Raw genomic sequence first — 21,167 nt, forward strand, 5'->3', positions numbered from 1 at the left:
GTTCAGGAAACGGTTACTACACCTGTAAGTATATCACGACTGACTCCGTATCGCGTTGAAGATTCTTTTCAACTTTCTCCTGTACGGACCGTATCTGCTTTAAAAACAATAACCACTACAGGACCAAAATTTTGGAATGAGATGGATAGAGAAATAATCCAATCTTAGTCTCTTTATTCATTGTAAGCATAAACTTAAACTAGTTTTTCTGAATTCATATCTATATATAGCTATTCTTCAATCCTCCTCGACATTCTCTGTTCATACTTCACATTACTGACATTATTGATTATGTAACATGTGCCTCGCTCGTGATTTCTGTATTATCTCCTGAACTTCCTTTTGTACACTTGGTATCTCTGCTATACACTGCATCTGATTTGTACCTCGCTCGGGTGATCACGCAACTCTCAAGTCTTGTGCCGCGGACATTGTTTTTTTGTTTTTTTGTTTTTTTTGTTTTGTTTTGTTTTGTTTTGTTTTTTTTTTACTTTTTGACGTTTATATTGCTCCAATTCACAAATCACAAGTAAGAAATAATCTCACATCCGCATCTGGGAATCTACACCCTACAAGCAATGCTTCTATGTAGATTCCTCATGCTTCACATGTTTTTTATTGTCTTATAAGCTGTACTTGACAATTCATCCATGCTTTTGTATTGTGATGTTTATGTTTTATGTATTTGCTGAAATGTGGAGTATGGAACAATAAAAAAAAAAACAAAAAAAAAAAAACAAAAACTTGCCATCACTGATCTGCAATCGCCAAAAGATTAGAAATACTGAATTTTCTCTTAAATGGATTTCCACCTTTAAAAATGTTTCTATCTAACTGCAAATGAACAGAAGACAAACAACAAAGCAATAAATGAAAGAAAGAGGACTGGATCCGAACAAGAAGCCTATTAACCTGAGCAATTTCCGGTAACAGTCATTTCCCAAGAGCTATAACTACTCTCTAAAAAAATCGAGTGAATTAACGGAGTGAATACAAAAAAGAGTGAATTTAGAGTGACTTTGGAGTGAAAATTTTCATTTTCACTCGTTTTAGAGTGACCTCAGGGATCACTCCAAAATCTTCGAGTGATCCCTGAGGTCACTCCAAAATGAGTGAAATGAACATTTTCACTCAAAATTCACTCCAATTTCATTTTAGAGAGTAGAGAGTATACAACAACCGTCATTTGAGTTTGTTCTTTGCTTTCGAAGCATAATTTCTTAATTGCTATGCTAGCAGCCGAAAAAGCTCGTTCAGGGTTCCATTTCATTTCGGAGATTTTAAAGTTTGTGGTTACTGTTTAATAGCCTTCTCAGGTAATACGATCTCAGCATGTGCTGAAAGATACAGCATTTTCGAGTGAATACTATTGACAGCTATACGTTTCTTTGGCATTAACGAGCCATGAACTTGAGTGGTTGATTTGTAATTTCCTTTAAAGTACTTGATAATAAGATCTTTGACGTTACACCATTATTTTGATTACATTTCACTTTCACTGATCTGCATGTAGGCGCCTAATTATTTCTTTTCTCTCTCTCTCTCTTTTTTTTTTTTTTTGGGGGGGGGGACCTTGTTTTACTTTTTGCTTGTGCTTTCTCAAGGTCCCACGCAACATTCCATGTAAACATCAACCTCCTTCAATTTTTTTTTTTTTGTGGTAATTATACAAAACTATGTAGGTACCCTACTTGCCCCCACAAACATTTGTGTTTGTGAATGGTTTGTGAAAATAGATTGAAATTGAAATTGAACTTGAATGAAATTAAAGAATTATCTACTGTTTTATACTCTAGTGGCGGATCCAGAGGGGGGGCGCAAGGGGCACGCCCCCCTTTATTTATCGTTAAAAACAAAAGAAATAAAAAGAAAAAAATGAAATGAAACCCGGAAGTGGCACCAGAAATATTAGATGCCCCCCCCCTTCACAGAATTCCTGGATCCGCCCCTGTCTAACATGAGTTCTAGGGAATACTTTGGGAATCATAGACACTATTATAGAGACCATCCATCCCTTTCGTAACATGTCTCACATGAGGATTCCTTACATTCAAGATTGCTTATATACCACGTGTGTGTTTTCTTCATTCTGTCTGTTAAAGGGATGGTACACTATTGGTGGAGATGAGAATTGGGCTTTTAACTTTTTGTGAGATACCATCAGGAAAACACTTATGATTATAGTACAGAGCATACCATTTTAAGAGGAATTCAAAGTTTATTTGATAAAAATCGGGTTTGGAATGACTGAAACATCCAAAAACAAAGTAAAACAAAGCGATCGTAATAAAGTGTGGGTCCCACACTTTATTAGAATTGCTCTTTTTTGAATATCTCAGCCATTTCAAAACCAATTTTCATAGAATTCCTCATAGAATTACATGCTCTTTCATATTTCATAAGAGGTTTCTCATTATCTCACCAAAAAATGTTAGAAACCTGAAATTAATTACATGTAGATCTCAACCAAAACTGTACGATCCCTTTAATTTGCTATTTCCTGTCGTGAAAAAACAAAGAAGAGAAATACACTGTACCATATCATGTTTTTACCAAGATGAATGACGTAATTTCTCTTTTCGTGCGTGCTCATCTAGTACACATGTACTAGTACTTCATGCCAATGGTTCTGTGTTCACTATGTCCTATGATGCATGGCGTACGTTCGAGAGCTCTCTATGATTGCACCAATGCATGCAACCCATGAACCACAGCATGTACCTTGTACACTACGATTGCCGGTAAAATGCCCTCCCATAATGCTTTACGATTCTCCCATTCAATACATGCTAGAGTCGAAAGCTTGCGCGCGCACTTCTAACTCGAAGTCAATGCTATTGGGGTAAACACAAATATGTACGGCGAACAGACATCAATCTCTTCACTCTTTTTCCGGTTTATTGCCGAATTTTTTGATAAATACGCGAGAAGTATACAACAGCTGCCTACATCTTGAAACTTAGTTTATTCTATAGTAGAGTAAGTTATTGGAGTCCATTATGCCGCGGACAAACAAGAGGAAAAAAGGTAAGATATTTATCGGATTGCTAACGTGATCAACTCCACGATCACGTCGAATGCATGACTCTCTGCGCTGCTTCGTATGTGTGTGCTGCTTTTTCATCCACCTTGCACTGCCTGTGGCTGTGTGTGTCATGTTTATAATGCCGGGAATGAATGACTTTTGCCGCGTAATTTAGAGAAGGCACAGCTACAAAAATAGTGTTTTCTTCTTTCAGGTTAATACGCCAATATTGCTTAAAGAGAAAGAGAGGGAGGGAGAGAGCAAAGAAAACGGGGTAAAAAAGAGAAGAAAGCCAACTCTAAACCAGTGTAAACTAACAAACTAACACTAACAGTAACACTAACAGCTGCGCCTATTCATTCATCATGCCCATGCCATGGACAGTGACATCATACATAGCTGCATACTATACTATAGGCCTAGAAATACTCCAGCCTTTGTATGCGTATGGTTATTGTTATGCCATTAGCATTTGTCTATTACTACAGTATACTGTACACAGCCCAGTCGGCAGTCGCTGTAAGTAGCCGCTGCTGGGCTGTGTATAGATCTAGTTACCATTTGTCATGCGCCCAATTGGCATAATCGTGATATAGGTCTAGTCCCCACCGCTGCGGACCCGTACTATTAACATACAACCCTACCTAACCCTATACCTTGACCGAAAGATCGGTCTGTATCTGTCCGTCGGGGAATGTTCTGCGGAGACTGCGTCTGGCTTCACGGATCCCCTCCGTATACAGACCGAAAGGCGAAGTCAATGATTGCGGCTCCTGTGTGGAGCAGTCGTGCACAGATCAAACGTTACGATAAACCAAATTTCAGACAGCTTTTTTACATTCAAACAAGTTTGACATGACATTACACATTATGCAGCAATATTTGGGATAAATTTCTCAAATTGTGCAATCGAAATACTCGCATAAACTCGGTTATAACGCAGAAATTCTATCGATATCGCAACATCGCCGTTCGCAAGCTGTAAGTCGCCATTTTGAATCTGTAAGCCAATCACATGCGAGGTACGTGTTTTAGTAAAACAAACACGTAGAAACTACCTCGCATGTGATTGGCTAATAGATTCATAGTGTATGTTTCTGCAGTTTGAACGTGACGACGCGACAGGCTGTGTTTTGCGTTGAAAATTCTACTAAAATGTTGGATTATTCATTAATCTGGTGAGTGTAATGTATTCTTAAAAAGCTAATTTCACTATACAAGCTTAAATTTGCCGACCTAGGGCCGTGAATTAGACGCAATCGAGAAGGGTGAGGTACCTCACCCAATTTTCCATAGAGACAGTGGTTAAGAACATTCACACAGCAATGGGTACTGCAACCTTCCGTCTGTCTACATGTACGGAGGACAGCGTTAATGGCAAAATGTAAAAAGAGTCCTCCGGACAGACGGATCTTTCTGTCTACCCTATACCCTAACCCTAGTCCGCGGGTGCACGCGCACTGCGGTGGGGCCTACGGTGGGGACTATATCACGATAATGCCCTTATATTAATATCAAGTTATTTAATTCATGTTTATCATGCTCGTGCCATGCCAGTGGGAATTATTCTTGCGCTTCAGTTTATTGTAGTTGTTGATGGGTACTGCTGGTAATATTAGGTGGTATCATCAGCCATCTAAACTAGGACCCTGTGGCTAGAGAGTCTATAGGCCCTACAGTTACTTGTCTTTAAAAAAAGTTCTACAGTACAAACATTGTATGCATGTGCATGTGTCGATGTGATGTGTCTTTAAAAGTGGATTGAGTTAAATGAAAGCAGCACACAGTATTGTTGGGTGTCCAACACATCGACAGGCGACACCCTAATTATATTGTATATTTCTAACAATCGAAACATAAATAATAATTTGCCTGAAATTTTACTCACATCATGTGGAGAAAATACTCCGGATTCACAAAACACAAGCCCTAACTGAACATGCGATCTGAGGTACTTGTGTTGTACTGTACGTGCTCTAGTCTCCTGCTGGTGGCTTCGAATTAATGCGTGGCGTGGGGTGTTATTTTTTCCACGCTCGGTTGCCCTGTACTTTGAACCCCCCCCCCCCCCCCCTATTGACAATACAGCTGTAGGCCTATGTGTAAATTATGTGTTTTCAACATGCTGTTGCTTTTTTCCTCGCTGTCATTTTTTTCCCCCTCAATTCTATTTGAATATATTTGAATCCCTCAATATCACTTTTTGAAGGACTGCTTGATGAATTTAAATTGAATTTCATTAAGAATCTTTAATAGTAATTGAGTTAAATTGAATGAGTGGTTCATTGAATTTTTTCACATTCATTTCACGTTTTTGTTTCACCTTGTTACAACCTTTCATGCCTCTCAGTCTTTTGTATTTTCCTCCTCTCTCATATGAAATGCTGTTGTACAATACACGCTCATACACATGTGTACATTGTACATTGTAATTTTAAGTTAGAAATATTGCACAAGCACCAACATTTCACAAAATTATGTTTACTATTATCTGCTATTTCACCTCATCATCCATTCAAAATATATTGAATACACTCGAGGTACACTTAGATCTATGCGTTGTATGTTTTTTGGATGTATTTGAATTTGATAACTTTTTTTTTTTTTATACAGTGTACAGGTAGTTTTCTCTTTCATTATCTTTAAAAGGCAATGAAGTCATCATTTTCTCCTCACGTTTGCTGCTCGGTGTAATACTCCTGCTTAATCCAGTGATGCATCCTGGCTCGTCACAGGCCACCTGTGTGAAAATTTCGACGATGTTCCTGTTGTGCGTTGGAGGGGTGTTTCTCCCGCACACACAACATGGATAATTTGCATCATAGTCGTCATTGTCGCTGGCACTATCATCCAGATTGCGAGGGATAACGAGGGAAGAGTTTCCTGTCTATCGTGATGCCGGATGGTCACACTTCCACTCCTCGGTGCCTACTTTTTTCCAAATGTCTTCTGCTTAATTCCCCTTGATTTCCACGTGTATGAATTTCATGAAAATGCTGTCTTCTGTGATGCATACTCCCAATGCTCTATACTTTTTGGTGCCTTTTCCTCTTTTTTTTTTGGCATGAGGCGGGCTAGGGATTCTTATTTAGAGGAAAGCTTTGCAAATGTTGTCATCTTGAGGACCGTCCCCCATCAGTCCTACTTGGTAGCTTTCTTTGTTAGTCTCCCGAGGGCCCTGAGACTTCCCTGGTGGGGTGACGAGGGTACTGGTCTTGGTCACGACTGGAATTTGTACTGCGTCAGGATTGAATGGTTCATGTATATCCCTGATTTGCGGAATGCAGTCAGAAAAACAGATTGTCTTCCCACATGGCTGTCCAATATGCCACGGAAGAAAGATGTCTGATGTCATACCTGGTGATCATTTCCCCTGGGTGATTTTGCATGAACTTTGCACATTTGGAGTAGTACAGTATGTCTTCTTCACTAAAGAGAAACAGACAACATCCAGTGGTTGGAGGGTATGGCTCGTACACGGTGTATGAGCAGGGTGAACAAAGAGGACGACTTTGTGCTGTTTTGCGTATTCTATCATGGGGATAGAGATGTGTGAGGTGTGGCCATTGTACGGTACAGGAGCATCACAAACTCATCGTCAGCTCTGGGAGGGAGAGATGGGATGAAGTGGTTCTTGATGAAATCTTTGAATATCTCAATGTTTCTCCATCCACTGTCTGACATGGCCATCTTCGAGCCCGAGAGTATCTCTTTTAGGAGCTTTAGGCATGCATCTCTCCCCTTTGAACACATAATAAGTTGCCACATGCTAGCAATGTAGTTGTTGCGATCCGGTATGAGATGACGGACTTTGTCCTCTTCTCAGAGGCTTTAAACTATAGCAGAGCTACTTTTACGATGACCAATTCACGAACTCGGCCACGTAAGGGATAACTGCCGTGGTAACTGAACACGTGTTCTGGCGGAGGCAGGGCCAGGGACTTTTAACCTTTGACCGTTCAGGGAATTTTGGCCGGAGCCGGTAGCCAGTCTGGTGCTGCTATCGTTCATACATGTAAACCCTTTGGTCGGCGCCAGGGCAACGCCTGGCGCTACGGAGCCTAGAGCAGCGTCAAAATAGCCCGATCCTGGCTGGGGCGCCGGGGCCATTTTGGCCCGGGCCATTCATAAACTCAAAATATCAGAACTTGCACTGTACCTCAGGCCCGGCTCTCACCAAAGAGTACTGAAGGGGATAATAACTTTTTATCATCACCATGTACAATCACTGTTAACAATGGCTATCTTTGGACATTACCAGGCACGTAATGAGCAGTGATACAGAATATTAGTATGCCTACATACATAATGTACATGTACATTGTATGTAATATTTATCACATCCATGGAAGTTTCCTTATTCATTTTGTAATTAAACATAAAACCTCCTATGCAAACGAACAACAGTATGAATCAAAACAAGTAGAGACGGTTCGTAACACAAGCGTATTGCATGTTGCTTTTAATATGGTACACGCAAAGGTATTTCGAACAGGCGTCGTGAAGGACTACAATTCGTAAAACCTGCGCTTAAGTACACAACCTATATATGCGCAAGAAATGACTGATCTCTGAAACGACATTGTGGTTTTGAAGACAGAAATATTGCTTATTTGGGGATGTCATATTCAAATAACAACATGAATAGCAAGAAGGACCCTGTCAAAATGTTCACACACAAGACAAGAATATTAAATCACCGAGCACGTCTGAAATTGGTACAATCTTTAAACACGTTTTTCTCTGAATGACATTTTTGCTTAGCGTGAGCAAACAATCCAAACTACTGTATACGCCATATATTTCGCGAGTCTAAAATTTCGCGAATCGGGAATTCCCGACAATTTCGCGCGTGGTTAAATTCGCGATTGTGGAGCCCTGTACTGGAACGGAGAAGTGTACATGCGTATGTTACATTCACATCGGGATCAGAGTCAATATTTTCGCATGTCTTTAATTTCGGGAATAGCACCTTACTCGTGAAATTTGCAAAAATGAAAACCTCGTTGCAACTGATTAACAAATTGCCCTGCATCGACGTAATGAATTTGAATAATAAAAACCTCGCAAAATATTCGGCGTGTGCAGTATTCCAAAGGACAACAGAGTTGCTTAACTGTATAATAATGTCCCGTCCGTGCTACCACTCCTTGTGTAGTACATTACGTGTACATACCGTAGTATCAATTTGGATTGGGGATTTGAGATGTCTGCTGTGAAAAATGGCAGGTGGTGTGAAGTGTTTACCTGATAGATTTGCTGCTACTTACAGATTAGCCAAGATGATACACACTAATTTGTATCAGGAGTAGCTGAATGATGTGACATTTCAAGCAAGAGACTGTCATGTGGCATACTGGTATTCTTTACAACCCATCTTGTCAAAAGACTGTGTACATGACTGTACATTGCCAATGCCATCTGACCAATTTCTGCCAGGAGATACAGTGTTGTTTTGTCAGATTGAACACTTGCCATATTCTTTACCAGCTGAATACAATTATTCTAATAAAGGAATACTCAGATAGTGAGCTTGGCATATTAAATTATATACTTAATCTTGTAATGGTGTTTGTTGTTATTGTTTTGTTTTGTTTTGGTTTTTTTTTTTCTCTCTCTCTCTCCAGGTGGAGCCCGTGCGGGAGATAATAGTGAAAATGAGATGATGGAGGAGACAGCCAGTGTGACCAGCAGCCATATGTCTGAGCCAGACAGTATAGAAGAAGGTAGGGAGAGCTCTTAAAGCCCATCTCTTGATGTTTTTTTTTTTTTTTTTAATAATATTTCAAGTGACAGGGTATTATTCCAATTGCTAGATGCATTTTGAAGTATGTACATTTAATTTTACTACCTTCAGAAGGGATTGGTACATTTCATTATAATTGTCAGATCACTCTTGGAGTGTGTTATGTTATAAAAGAGGATTTGATACGTACAGTACAATGTACATCTATACAATGTGTTGAGTGAATAAGTGTGAGTGTGTGTTTGAGGGCAGTGAACAAATTTTTTCTTTTTTATTTATCTTTTTGAAGATTACCATGCGTACTTGCATGCTGTATGTAAGCAAGTGTTACTATGATATTTATGGCATGTACAAATAAAAGAACAGTGAATTCTGGACAGGATTCAGTCATCATTTTCTTTTCAGAAATCAGTGTACCATGTGTAGGTAGCCCTGCAATATCACTGGTCTTTCAATTCTGTTTTGTCTGCTTCAGTACTTGCACTTTTAAACTACATGCACATGTACATTGTGCTATATCTACATGTATTGTACGCTTGACATGTCTTAGATCAGTGCATTGTTCACCATTGCCACGATTCTTTGGGGATAATGTTATTCTGTTGCCATTTACTAGGGTACATCTTGCACATTTTATGTACATACTGTACATAGTAAAATTCTGTCTCTGTGGAGAAGAAAGGCAAAATGAAACTTGACTGGCTCTTCTTTGACCTATTTGAACATTACTATTAGGCCCTATTAGTTGTACATGTACTGTACATACATGCACAAAACTTTATAGAGTTACATAATGTGTAGTTTTGTAATAGTAGTTAATAGCACCAGTAGATTCTGTTATTATTACTGTTTATCCTTTATTTCTTTTGTTTTAATTATCAATAAACATTATAAATTGACAGTGGTCTGTATACACTAGTACTGTAAGTGTAGCACACTTTAAAGTTGACATTACTGTATGTCAAATGATAGACAATCAGCAGAACAGACTTACAATGTGCATGAACAAATAGGCAGAAATGCAATTTGTACAGAGCTGAGAAAAAAAAAAAAAGTACATGTACATGGTGTATTCCAAACTGCACACATGTCTATTGTCATTATAGTGAAATACCTGTTCCAATGGTCTCTTTATTGATTCATGCATATACTTTCATTACATGTCATATCACAGTACACATCTCTGTATGACACATTTTGGGAGAAAGTTGAGAAATTTTGACAGCTCCATGAAAATACATGTAGATCATGCTCTATTTTGTTAGAGATACAATAATATACACCATTTGTACATACAAAGTTGTACATGTACATTTAGTTATGATCATATTGTGTATGGAAAACTCGTGCACTGTACATACAGTGTACTGTATGTACAATAGTCAGTAAGGTCTACAGTACACTGGTTATAGGGGTCACATGTACTGTGTGATGCTGGAAAAGAGTTGGTACTTCATAATTTATGTGTTTCAATGGGGATGATGAGTGTAATAATGCAGCAGCTGGGATGAGTAAGATGACCTTTACTGATGCTGTCTTATCACAGTATGCCTTTGTACATCATTGTACATGTGTATCTCACAGAAGCTAGAAATAGATACCAAGATGTCCATGGGGAGATAAGGGTCAGTGACGACCCCTTCATTCGTCAGGCTATATTTCACATACCACGTCATTGCACACTTGACGGGGAGACCAGAACAGTGCACACACACTGGTCCTACATGTATAATTTGCAGGCTGCATTCTCGATGACGCAGCAGCAGGGGAGTGACACCAAAGGTCTTCATTTTGTTGTTGATTCCAGAATGGGCATTCATTGGATGCCACTCACAGAACACGTACAACAACGTGGGTGTGTGAAATGGAGTGACGGATGTGTGAATATTAATGAGGATATTAGATTGCCACGTGCCACTAGTATTTTTTTTGTTTAGTCACTTGAACTGGATGATGAATGCTTTTTTTTTTTCCCATGGGAATCAGAAAGAGAAAGCAAAGATCTTTGATTAGTAATTACAGTGGCTGTACATTATATTAAGAAAGTAGATTTGAGTTCCAATTTCTGTATTAGACTCTTAGAAACATAATGTGTATAAAAGAGATGTTAGTAATGACAAATTTTAGTCAATGTCTAAATATGAACAGGGTTTTTTCCCTTCTGTCCTGCCCAGCCTGCATTCTATTCTACTGTAATTAATTAATAATAATAATAATGATAATAATAATAATGGTAATAATAATAATGATAATAGTAATAATAATAATAATAATGATAATAATAATAATAATAATAATAATAATAATAATAATAATAATAATATTATTATTATTATTAATAATAATAATAATAATAATAATAATAATAATAATAATTTAGAGAGATTCTTATAAAGTGCTCATTCTACCTTAAAAGATACAAATATGTACTCATGGCGCTGTAGAATACAATTGTATACGTACATTTGTACATGTATTTATGTATTTTGTACAGCCTACAAATATTGTACTTGCCAGTAATTAACATACCCTGTTTAGTGTTACATTTGTATATCCATAGTAGAGATGTACAATTTGTATGCATGCTGTTTGATTAATTTCTGCTTAGACTAACGAGAAACGCAGGAGAAGTGCACAGATATGGTACACTGTACATATACTTGCAGAATATGATCAATCCACTCACACACACACACACACACACACACACACACATGATGGCCAGTAGTCAAACAGATGGCTGCTCAGCTGTTGCACAATGTAGGATACTGCTACTGAAGTACTACATGTACAATGTACATGTAACATGCACAGTGTATAGACACAAGATAGGGTCACTGTAAGGACACAAACTGTAATGCTGACATAACACAACAGAGTCAAGTGCTGCTGTAGTCATAGAATTTGCTCCTTTCTCTCTATTGCTCTCTCTCTCTCTCTGTGTGTGCTCCTACGTGGGTGTCACACAGTGTTTAAGCAGGCAAACATATTTTATCCAATTTCGTGATAAGAAATTGATATGCACATTTGTACAGATCAGTCCATGTCATAACATCTGGTAAGATGTTCGCTGAGAACACAACACATCACTTCGAATAATGTACAAACGTATGCAGTACTTGAACTAGCAGGAAGGTACAAACCACCACAACTCTATTCCGTTTGTTTCATTGAAGAATGAATAGCTTCTAAAAAAAGAAAAAAACAAACAAACAAACAAACAGCAAAATGAGATGTGAAGAATATGTAGGAATACTGCACACCTCATAAACACAGTGTACTTTATATTCCGTAAATAATGTGATTTGGAGTGAGAGATTCATGACATTGTACACATTGGTAGGAATCTTATACAAAGAGTATTTTACATGTACACTGTACTCTTCTTACATGTACTTTATGCTACATGTATGTGTTTGCATTTGATGTTTGCATGCTACCAACAAGAGAGCTTTTAATAGCCATAACACCCTACCATATGTACAGTTGTACATGTATGTACATTGTACAGGTAGTACTTCAAAGGACTCGTCTTTGGAGAAAGAAGACCTGAGAAAGAGAAGGGGGAAGAAGGGAAGTGTCACTGTCATATGGAGAGTGTACAGAAGGCAAATAATGACAGTCAAAGGGTCGTGGCAATCCAGATGTTGAGGTTGCACTGAGGGGGAAGGAAGGATAAGAGACAGGGACAGTTCTCCTTAGGAAGACATGAGTGAGAATCAAGAAAAGGGTACAGTAATCATTTGGGGATATTAATCTTCTTAAAATATATTCCAAGGAATTTACTGTGAAGGGTTATATGTGTATTGCTGTCAATGTTACAGTGTAGGGTACCCTGTATGTTGTTTTGTCAGCAGTGTAGAAATATGAGATACACGTACACTCGTATTTGAAGTAACAGTTGCATGTTGTCTGTTCTTACAAGTATCTTCCATCTTTCTCTACCCCCCCCCCCCCCCTCCATATCCCCTCACTTATCCAGCTGTGGCAAGTCATGGTCTAGATGAAGTGGATGAGAGCAGCAGTCAAGATGCCTTTGAGGAGAAGATTAGAGAGTTCATCGATGGCACGACCCAGAAAAGGTCAGCATGCTTTCTACACCATGTAGTTGAATAGTGGGAGAGCAGATGGTGCTGGATCTCAATCCCCACCATCCCCCCCCCCCCAAAAAAAAAAAAAAAAAATAAATAAATAAATAAAATGGAATGAATTGCCATTTGGGAAATGTTCATGTACCGACAAAATGTATTGTGAGGGAAAGTGATATGTTTGTATTCAGAATACACATATACATGTACCCATTGTGATAATAAAAACCCAGTTCTTGTGTGATTCTGCACATGTCCGTATGCTTAAAGAGATATTTAAGTTATTAATGTTATGCACAATGTTGTTCAGAACTTTTGCCATATTTCATGCTATAGAAATATATTTGACTTGTTTGTCATACCTTCTCCAGCATGTACAGTTGTTCTCTCTATCACATGGGGTAGTCTCCAGGCTTTGCTCATATCACATGACACTTGTACCACAGGACATTTGTTGGATTCACCCTTGACCTACATGTACCACAAACATGTCCCTTTTCTTGAATAGAACATTCACTAGAAGCAAGCAAGTTACAATGTATTTCATTTTAGAGGAGAATCTGCAGCTGTGTACATATAAATGTATGACATTGTAAAAAATCAGTTTTGTCTTCAATGGAAAGGCTTTCCACCCATTTTAATGAGAGACAAAAAAAAAAACAAAGAAAAAGAACTACATGTACATTGTAAGGAATTATGATATAATCTTATGAAGATTTTACAGGTTTTTGATTTTGTGTTTCACTGTGTAGTAAAGTTTACGGCTGAAATATATTCTTGTTTTAGATTTGTGCGCCATGTTATTTGCTACGTAAAGTAAAATTCACTCTGCAGTATGCTGAGAGATTGCTATGCCTTGATACAATGAAATCTGAATTATCTGTCCTCAATTATTGCAGTGCTGCTGGCCGAAAACACTGTTTGGAAGGTATTCGAGCAGCCTTGGCTAGGAAGTACATCTTCGATTTTGTAGACAGCAGAAAGATCACCATTGCAGACTGTCTGGAAAAGTGTATAAAGAAAGGTGAGACATACATTGTAGATTGGCAGAAAAGATGGGTTCCATGAGGGCAGATGGTCCTCCAAAGAATCAATCAAAGTGAAATTTTTGTGCATTTACAGTTTTAAGTTCTTTTCTTTTTAAGTTCCTTTCTATGTCCCCTTAGTGCTGATTTTACTGAGTATGTGCAATCTAAGGTGTTGGTATCATAGAAGAAAGATCTTTTCAAACCGTAGAAGTTAATATCTCAAATTGAGGTTACGTAGTCTGATTCATTTGCTTCGTGGATGAAACACTGTCGTAAAGGGATGATAAAGATTTAAAAGGACCCCTCTTAAAGCTCAATAACATGGCTCTGGTAATGCCTGTGTCATCTTCAAAACTGATGTCATCAGTCACTGCCTAATTCCATTATCTTTTTCTTTTCCCACTCTCTTAGCTCTCGTGTAAATATGATTCTGTCCTGTGTTTGTCTCTGTATTTCTGTCTTTTTTTGTTTTTTTCTTATACAAAGCATGCGTGAAGATGTTTTGAAACAAAGTTTGTGAAATAGTGCTTATAGAATGTCAGAACTTGTCCTAGCATAACGATTTCAACCATGGACCTAATACTTGACTAGATTAATCGCCTGGCCCTGGACATAGCTAGGATACCGAGCCAATGAAAATGTTCTAATACAGCGTATGCTCGATGGGATGCTTTTCTTATGGACCATGGTACAAGGGTTATGTCGCTAACTATTGTCATTGCAGATACCAGTCTTGATAGCCAGTACTGAGTAAATATCAATCAGTTGATATTGCAATGACTTTGCTGGACTTATTTTCATAGTGTGTTTTTTTTTTTTTTTTCCCATTGATTATCTGTTTTCAGGCAAAGCTGATGAGCAGGCGCTGGCGGCAAAGGTGGCCAACATCTTGTGGATCCAGCTGGGGGCGGGGGCGGAATGCGACGAGGTGTTCGCTGCCCTGAGGCCAATCCTGCTGACCAAGCTGCAGGACAAGACGGCCGCACCGGCGGCCAGGGCTAGTGTGAGTAGTGCCTGGAAAATCCCAGAGGATAATGGTCCGTCTCGTACACACACACGCCTCCCCAGTTCTACCTCTGAATTTTATCTGCAGATGTTCCTCTGGGCAGTTTCTAAGATACCTCTGTAATCATCTACAGATGTTCCTCTTAATGATTGATCAAATTTTACTCTTTTGTCCAGAATGGAAATTGTTCTTACATTGGATATTACAACAAGTATCTAAAATACATTACAAGTACACCCGAAGATGTATCACAAATATCTAGCTACTGAAACTGAAACATAAAGGTATTGACATTATACACAATCGTATCGTAACAATGTAATACTTTGACCTCTACACTATGCAGTCATCTCTGTGCAATTACCCACCTGTAATAACAATATCGTATTGATATCCTTTCCTGCATCATTGATGCATAACCCACATATTCAATGATCAAACCTTGGCTTGTTTTAGCAGTAATATCGGGAATATATAAAGATGCAAAAATAAACAGGTAATAAAATGCATCCTTGGGTACACCAAGTATCACAGCGCGAGGATGTGATACCTTTGGAATATTCAGCAGATGAGATGAAAAGAGTTTAGAACAAAGGGGAATTAGTACTGTTGAAGATTATTGTTTGTAGATACTCACATTTCTTCCATCAAAAATTATTATTTTCCCCAAAAAAGTATTTAAAAAAGTAAAAGTATGATAATTGTTTGAAACATTGGTTCACTGTTTGATTTTGTGTTGATGTGTCAATGGATGCATTTTTGTAACCTGTTGTCATTTTTTTTCTCTTCCTCTTCCTTTCTTCCTTCAGTGTGCCACAGCTCTAGGACTGGGCACTTTTATAGCTGCTGGAGACTTTGCGGTGAGTCTTTGGTGGTGTCACATTATGGCTTCTAAAACTTAAAAAAATTCCTTGCATTTAAACAGAAAGTCCAATTTTCCTCAAACTTCACTGATGCATTCTACCAATCCTCATATTGCTGTTGTAGCAACAAAACCTCGTATCTCAAAATATGCTTAATAATGAGGAGAGGGAAAAATAAAACCCAACAACAACAACATGGCTGCCAAAGCACTACAACAGATGGGATCACCTTTCCTTTGACATGCGGTAGTGGCTTCAATTTTTAGGGTAAGGCAGATACATTGTAGGCTTTGGACAGGACATTCCTTAACTGATTATCTATCAATTATTCCAAAAAAGTGATTTCCCACCAAAATTTGAGATACAACGCCTTGTAATCCTAGCAGCAAAATATATTTTGGTGTTATTCTCCTTCAAGTCTATTTGGATTAGTGAATAGTTTACATATATCATTATTGTTATTATTATTATTATTATTTTTTTTTTTTGTGGCATTACCAGACCGTGTGTAGCTGTATGAATGCTCTGGAAGACGTTTTCAGCCAGTCCTATCTGAAGGGAGATGGTTCGAGCCCCACCCACAAGCCTGGTATCTCCACTCTTCACACAGCCGCCCTCAGTGCTTGGATGTTATTACTGTCAATCACACCACCCTCTAGGATATACCACATTGTAGACACGTAAGTATCCTTTCCATGTACAGTAGAGCTTTTGAACATACCTGTGACAAAGTTTTAGTCCTAGGAGTGTGACATCCAACTGTAACACCTTTCTTTGTTTATCAGTTCTCGGCATCATTGAAAGTTTAGTATGTGTGTGTGTGTGTGAGTTTTTTTTTTTGTTGTTGTTGTTCCATCTGTTGAATGGTTCCATGACATTTGGTCCTTGGTTCCATGACATTTGCTACTGCGACAATTGCTCCCATGAAATATCTGCACCCTAAGCCAAACATTAAACCTGCCCACAAAATCCTATCCCTAATCCTTATCCTCACATCAAACTAAAAACTTAAAAACCCTATCACAACCCTACCCCTACCCTACTGTAAGTCCTTGGAGAAAAACCGGAGCAACTGTCGCAGGAGCATATGTCGTGTCATCATGTTGAATATATTCATTTGCTGTGAGCACAGAATTTCAGTACAAGCTTGTCTTCTTCCCAGAGGAGTGTACAATGTATAAGGTGCTAATGGTACGAGTAAGGAGAATTCCTGGCCATTTGGTGTGTCTTTTAGTGTAATATAGTTGCTATACTGTTAGGCAGTGGTCTACATTCGTCTGGTCTTAAACAATCGTCAACTGTGCATTGATTGAAATAGAATATATAAAGGTTTGCAAATGTTGCTTTTCAGACCAGTACATGAAAATTATGTGATTTGATTACATCAAGTAGCGTCGGTATTTCCCAAGGTAAAGGTCAGTTCTCCTGTCCTATAAGATTCAACATAATAGTGTTGCTTGTATTCCTGCTCTGTCCATTGACGATTACAAAATGTTTGTCTTTGTATTCGTTTTTCCTATGTCTCTGCCCAGGCATTTACCTAAGCTCCCAGATCTATTATCTAGTGAAGATGTCAACCTAAGAATAGTAGCAGGAGAAGCTATAGCTATGTTGTATGAGCTCGCCAGAGAAGAGGACGAGGTAAGAATGTCTTGAAGTAGTTTGTACAAGTAAAAATGTATGTTCATGTATTTAGTGGGGACTCGTGCATTACTCATGAGGAGTGGGAATGTTTATGTCCATTGGGATGCCTACAAATTTGCACAATCACTAGCCAGAAATGTTCTAAAATTTATCAAGATCCTCATCTTACTTGTTTTATTCTGTTTGTTAAGTACTGGACAATGCTGAGATTGATACAACGGTGGACCATGATTGACCATAATATAATCCTGTGTTCATAAACATACCTTTGTTGTTAAAAGGGAGTTTTGTTTCTTCCATTTGAACATAGAAAACTATTGAAAGTGACAGTGTGATAAAACTGTTTACTGAAAATCTGATTTGTATGTAGAGTCCTGTATATGCCATATATTTAGTGAGTCAAAATTTTTTGTGAATCGAGACTTCCCAAACACTTTTGGTAGTGATTAAATTCGCAATCGTGGAGTCCTGTACTGAACGAAGAAATGTATACGAGTATGTCACATTCATATTGGGATCAGAGTCGGTATTTTTGCATGTCTTTGATTTCACGAATAGCAGATGACTCGCAAAATTTGTGAAAATAAAAACCTCAAAAATCTTTGGCGTATACAGTAAAATGTTACATTGCAACTGATGGACAAATTGCCCTACATTGACAGTAAAAAAAAAGAATATGTTGATGTACATCATGCAATTTGACGCAAAAATTTCATCAAATGATGCTGCAGCCCATTGCTTCTACAAAGATGGTGATGATGATGATGATGTAGTAATGGTGCCTGTAGATAATGCCTAGATGATGATGATAGTGATGATGTGTGGTGTCGGATGACATTGACTATGATGAAGCTGATGGCAGTGCCATGATTCCTGTCCTTTCCCCGCACAGGAGTTTGAAGGAGACGACATTGACGAGCTAATACTGCAGCTCAGAGGGCTCGCCACCGATAGCAACAAGTATCGCGCCAAGAAAGACCGACGGCAGCAGAGGTCAAGCTTCCGTGACATCATACACACCATCGAGGTACTGGATGTTTGACATGGTTGTGTTTCCACATGAGATGGTTATCTGCTTTGATGTGGTTGTAGTGTGGTCACCAATACCAACATGCCAAAATTACTGGTGGAACAAAGTCAGTGAAATACTGGCTCAGTACTATGTGTATGCAAATTATATGTTATGGTGTCGTGAGTATTATTGTTGAAATGATATATGCATAGTAGAAATCGACTGATGAAATTGAAAGTACTGTTGAAATAGCATAAAGTGAAAAGGATGCTGTTTCATTGTGGTTAATGATTGCTGTAAAACCAGAGACATTTGTGGCATGAAACGTGTGCAAAATGGAGCTGATGGCTTTTTTAATGACATGAAACTTTGGGGAATTTCCACTGGCATTCAGTGCATTGTGTAGACAAACACTTTTAATGGCATTTAACTTTTGCCAATCTTGGCTCCTATCAAAACTTGTGAAAATTTCATGCAGACAAAAATTTCTGATTTTACAGTATGAGGAAGGCTCTATCGTAACATTCTCATAAACCTTCTTGTGTACATCTCAATTCTTGTTCCTTCATTTAGGAAGGGTATTCTCCGCAAGAGCTCATCAAGTTTGGGGTGGAATCCCTTGAGATTGAGTCGTGGGTTCGGCGCCACCAGTATGCCATTCTGAGGGAGTCCTTGGGCTCAGGCACCAACACACACCTCCAAGAGAACCCCCTTCTGAGGGACATCTTCAGCCTTGGTGCTCCCGTTATCATCGGTGTAGGAGGCTACAAGAAGGTCTCCAAATCTGAAAGGGTGAGTTTGAAGATTTCTTTTTTTTTTTTTTTTTTTCGTCAGGTGTACAACCATTTGTGTGTCATATTAAAAACTAGAACTCATGAAATCATTGGATTTACAGTAGAAAGAAAAATGTGTCAAAATACATGGTTTTGATTGACTGATATCTGATTTAAATCTGAGGGTTTTTTTGTTGTTGTATGTTATTTAATCATGGGTTAAAAGCCCTCAATCAGCCAAGAGGCTGTTTTTCTGAGAGGCCGTGAGCAAAGTATATGACATAAACAGAACAAATCAAAGATATGGAACAAAACAAAATCAGTTCAAACATAGAGGTGATACAAATATTAACAAAGAACAAAATCACAACATAACAAAACAAACATACTCTAAAATCAATATAATGAAATAGCAACAATCATCTGAGGTGTTTATATTCTTCAGGTTAAATAAACAGTTCAATGTGAACTCTGAGCGTACATGTATGAAAAATTTATGTCTGAATCAAGAGCATTTCTAAAGGAATTCTGACTGTCTAATGCTCAGTCCGAATTCTGTTGCAGATGTCCCGTGACACAAATTAATTGTTCCAATGAGGGAGAAATCCTCTTCGTCCAGGGAGAGATACATGTCGGGCGGCAGCGAGCATTTCTGGTTTATTAAAATGATTATTTGGAATTGTTAGTATAAACCACACTCACTTTGACTTTTACGCATCGTGCAATCTAAAATAAAGACTAGAAAAGCACTCAGAGAGTGCAGACCTCCGCCAAGCAGCTAATTTCCACTGATTTCTTCCCAAAGAGATTTTCTCCTCTCCACCACTGGGGAAAAGCTCTTTGACCTCTTCCATAGAGATCAGTGATTTCCACCCATAAGTACATGCTGAAAATTGCCCGATTTCCCAATATAGACCCCTTCGTTACGTCATAAACTCTCATCTGCACAGCGCGCCTCGCTCTAGCAGAAACTAGAGCATGCACTTTAGTGCGCGCATGCAAACCTCAAATACGTGCCGCCTGAACTCCCAAGTTCATTGACCCTACCTGCCAAAATAAAAAAAATCCTTCATAAATTCCCCCAAAATTCTCGGATCACTACCAAAAGTTAATCGTTTGTTACTTGTGTCATTCTCAACCTTTCCTGCAAGTTTCATCCCAATCCGGTAACTACTTTTTGAGTTATTTTGCACACAGACAAACTAACTAACGAACAAACAAACAAACAAAACAACGTTAACAAAAACATCACACCCCCCTCCCCCCCCCCCCCCCCCCCCCCCCTTGGCGGAGGTAATAATGTTATGCCAGAGAATTGAGCGTATAGAACATTTGTGCAATCTATGTCAGTGTCAACCATATTTTGCTGTATGTCTGTTGCCTGCAACTTTAGTCTGGGAGACACACCCACATTGGTATGCTTTTAGATTATGCAATTTTTTTTTTTTCATTTTAATATGCATGAGTGCTGGCACTCTTGTGCTGTGCAAATTAGTTGCATGATTCTTGTGTTCATATTGCTCATATGCTTTGTATTGTTCATCTTGATTATTGTCCTGCTCCATGGGAATTTAGGCTGAATAAAAGTTTGTGGTTATTGAGTTGTGTGTGGACGCGACTCTGTTCAACGACAATTCCCTAATCCTCTCCCGTGCAGCACCATTTCAACTCGGCAGCATTCAAGGCTCGGACGAAGGTGCGGAGCAAGCAGAGAGACAAGCGGGTAGCAATCTACTAGAACCAAACATACTTCTGTTGTCATTGTCGTCCTCATCGTCATCCTCATCGTCCTCATCGTCCGCCAGTGTAGATACCACCCCGGAAGTGGATGTGGCAAGGGAAACGTGCTGTGGCTGCTAAGGAGCAGTCCTTTGACCCTCCACTGCCTCTATTGCTTTTGCTCCTCTTTGTCTCTAGTGAGCCCTCTGTTGTCACTGTTAGCACAAGCAGTTTTGCTGCTGTAATATTATTAGAATTATTCA

At 38.6% G+C, this 21,167-nt stretch overlaps 1 protein-coding gene across 1 annotated transcript; it reads left to right on the plus strand.

Annotated features, from left to right (window-relative positions):
• Window positions 1-2,866: 2,866 nt before the first annotated feature.
• LOC140239956 (interferon-related developmental regulator 2-like) lies at window positions 2,867-20,965 on the plus strand. Its single transcript, XM_072319773.1, has 11 exons — window positions 2,867-3,027; window positions 8,653-8,751; window positions 12,754-12,853; window positions 13,759-13,883; window positions 14,733-14,890; window positions 15,703-15,753; window positions 16,258-16,436; window positions 17,289-17,397; window positions 18,293-18,427; window positions 18,986-19,204; window positions 20,843-20,965. Exons 1-11 carry the CDS (start codon window positions 3,000-3,002, stop codon window positions 20,921-20,923), a joined length of 1,284 nt encoding a protein of 427 aa, XP_072175874.1. The 5' UTR covers window positions 2,867-2,999; the 3' UTR covers window positions 20,924-20,965.
• The last annotated feature ends 202 nt before the right edge of the window (window positions 20,966-21,167 follow it).

Source organism: Diadema setosum, chromosome 2 (genome assembly GCF_964275005.1).
Source record: "Diadema setosum chromosome 2, eeDiaSeto1, whole genome shotgun sequence".
Taxonomy (NCBI): domain Eukaryota; kingdom Metazoa; phylum Echinodermata; class Echinoidea; order Diadematoida; family Diadematidae; genus Diadema; species Diadema setosum.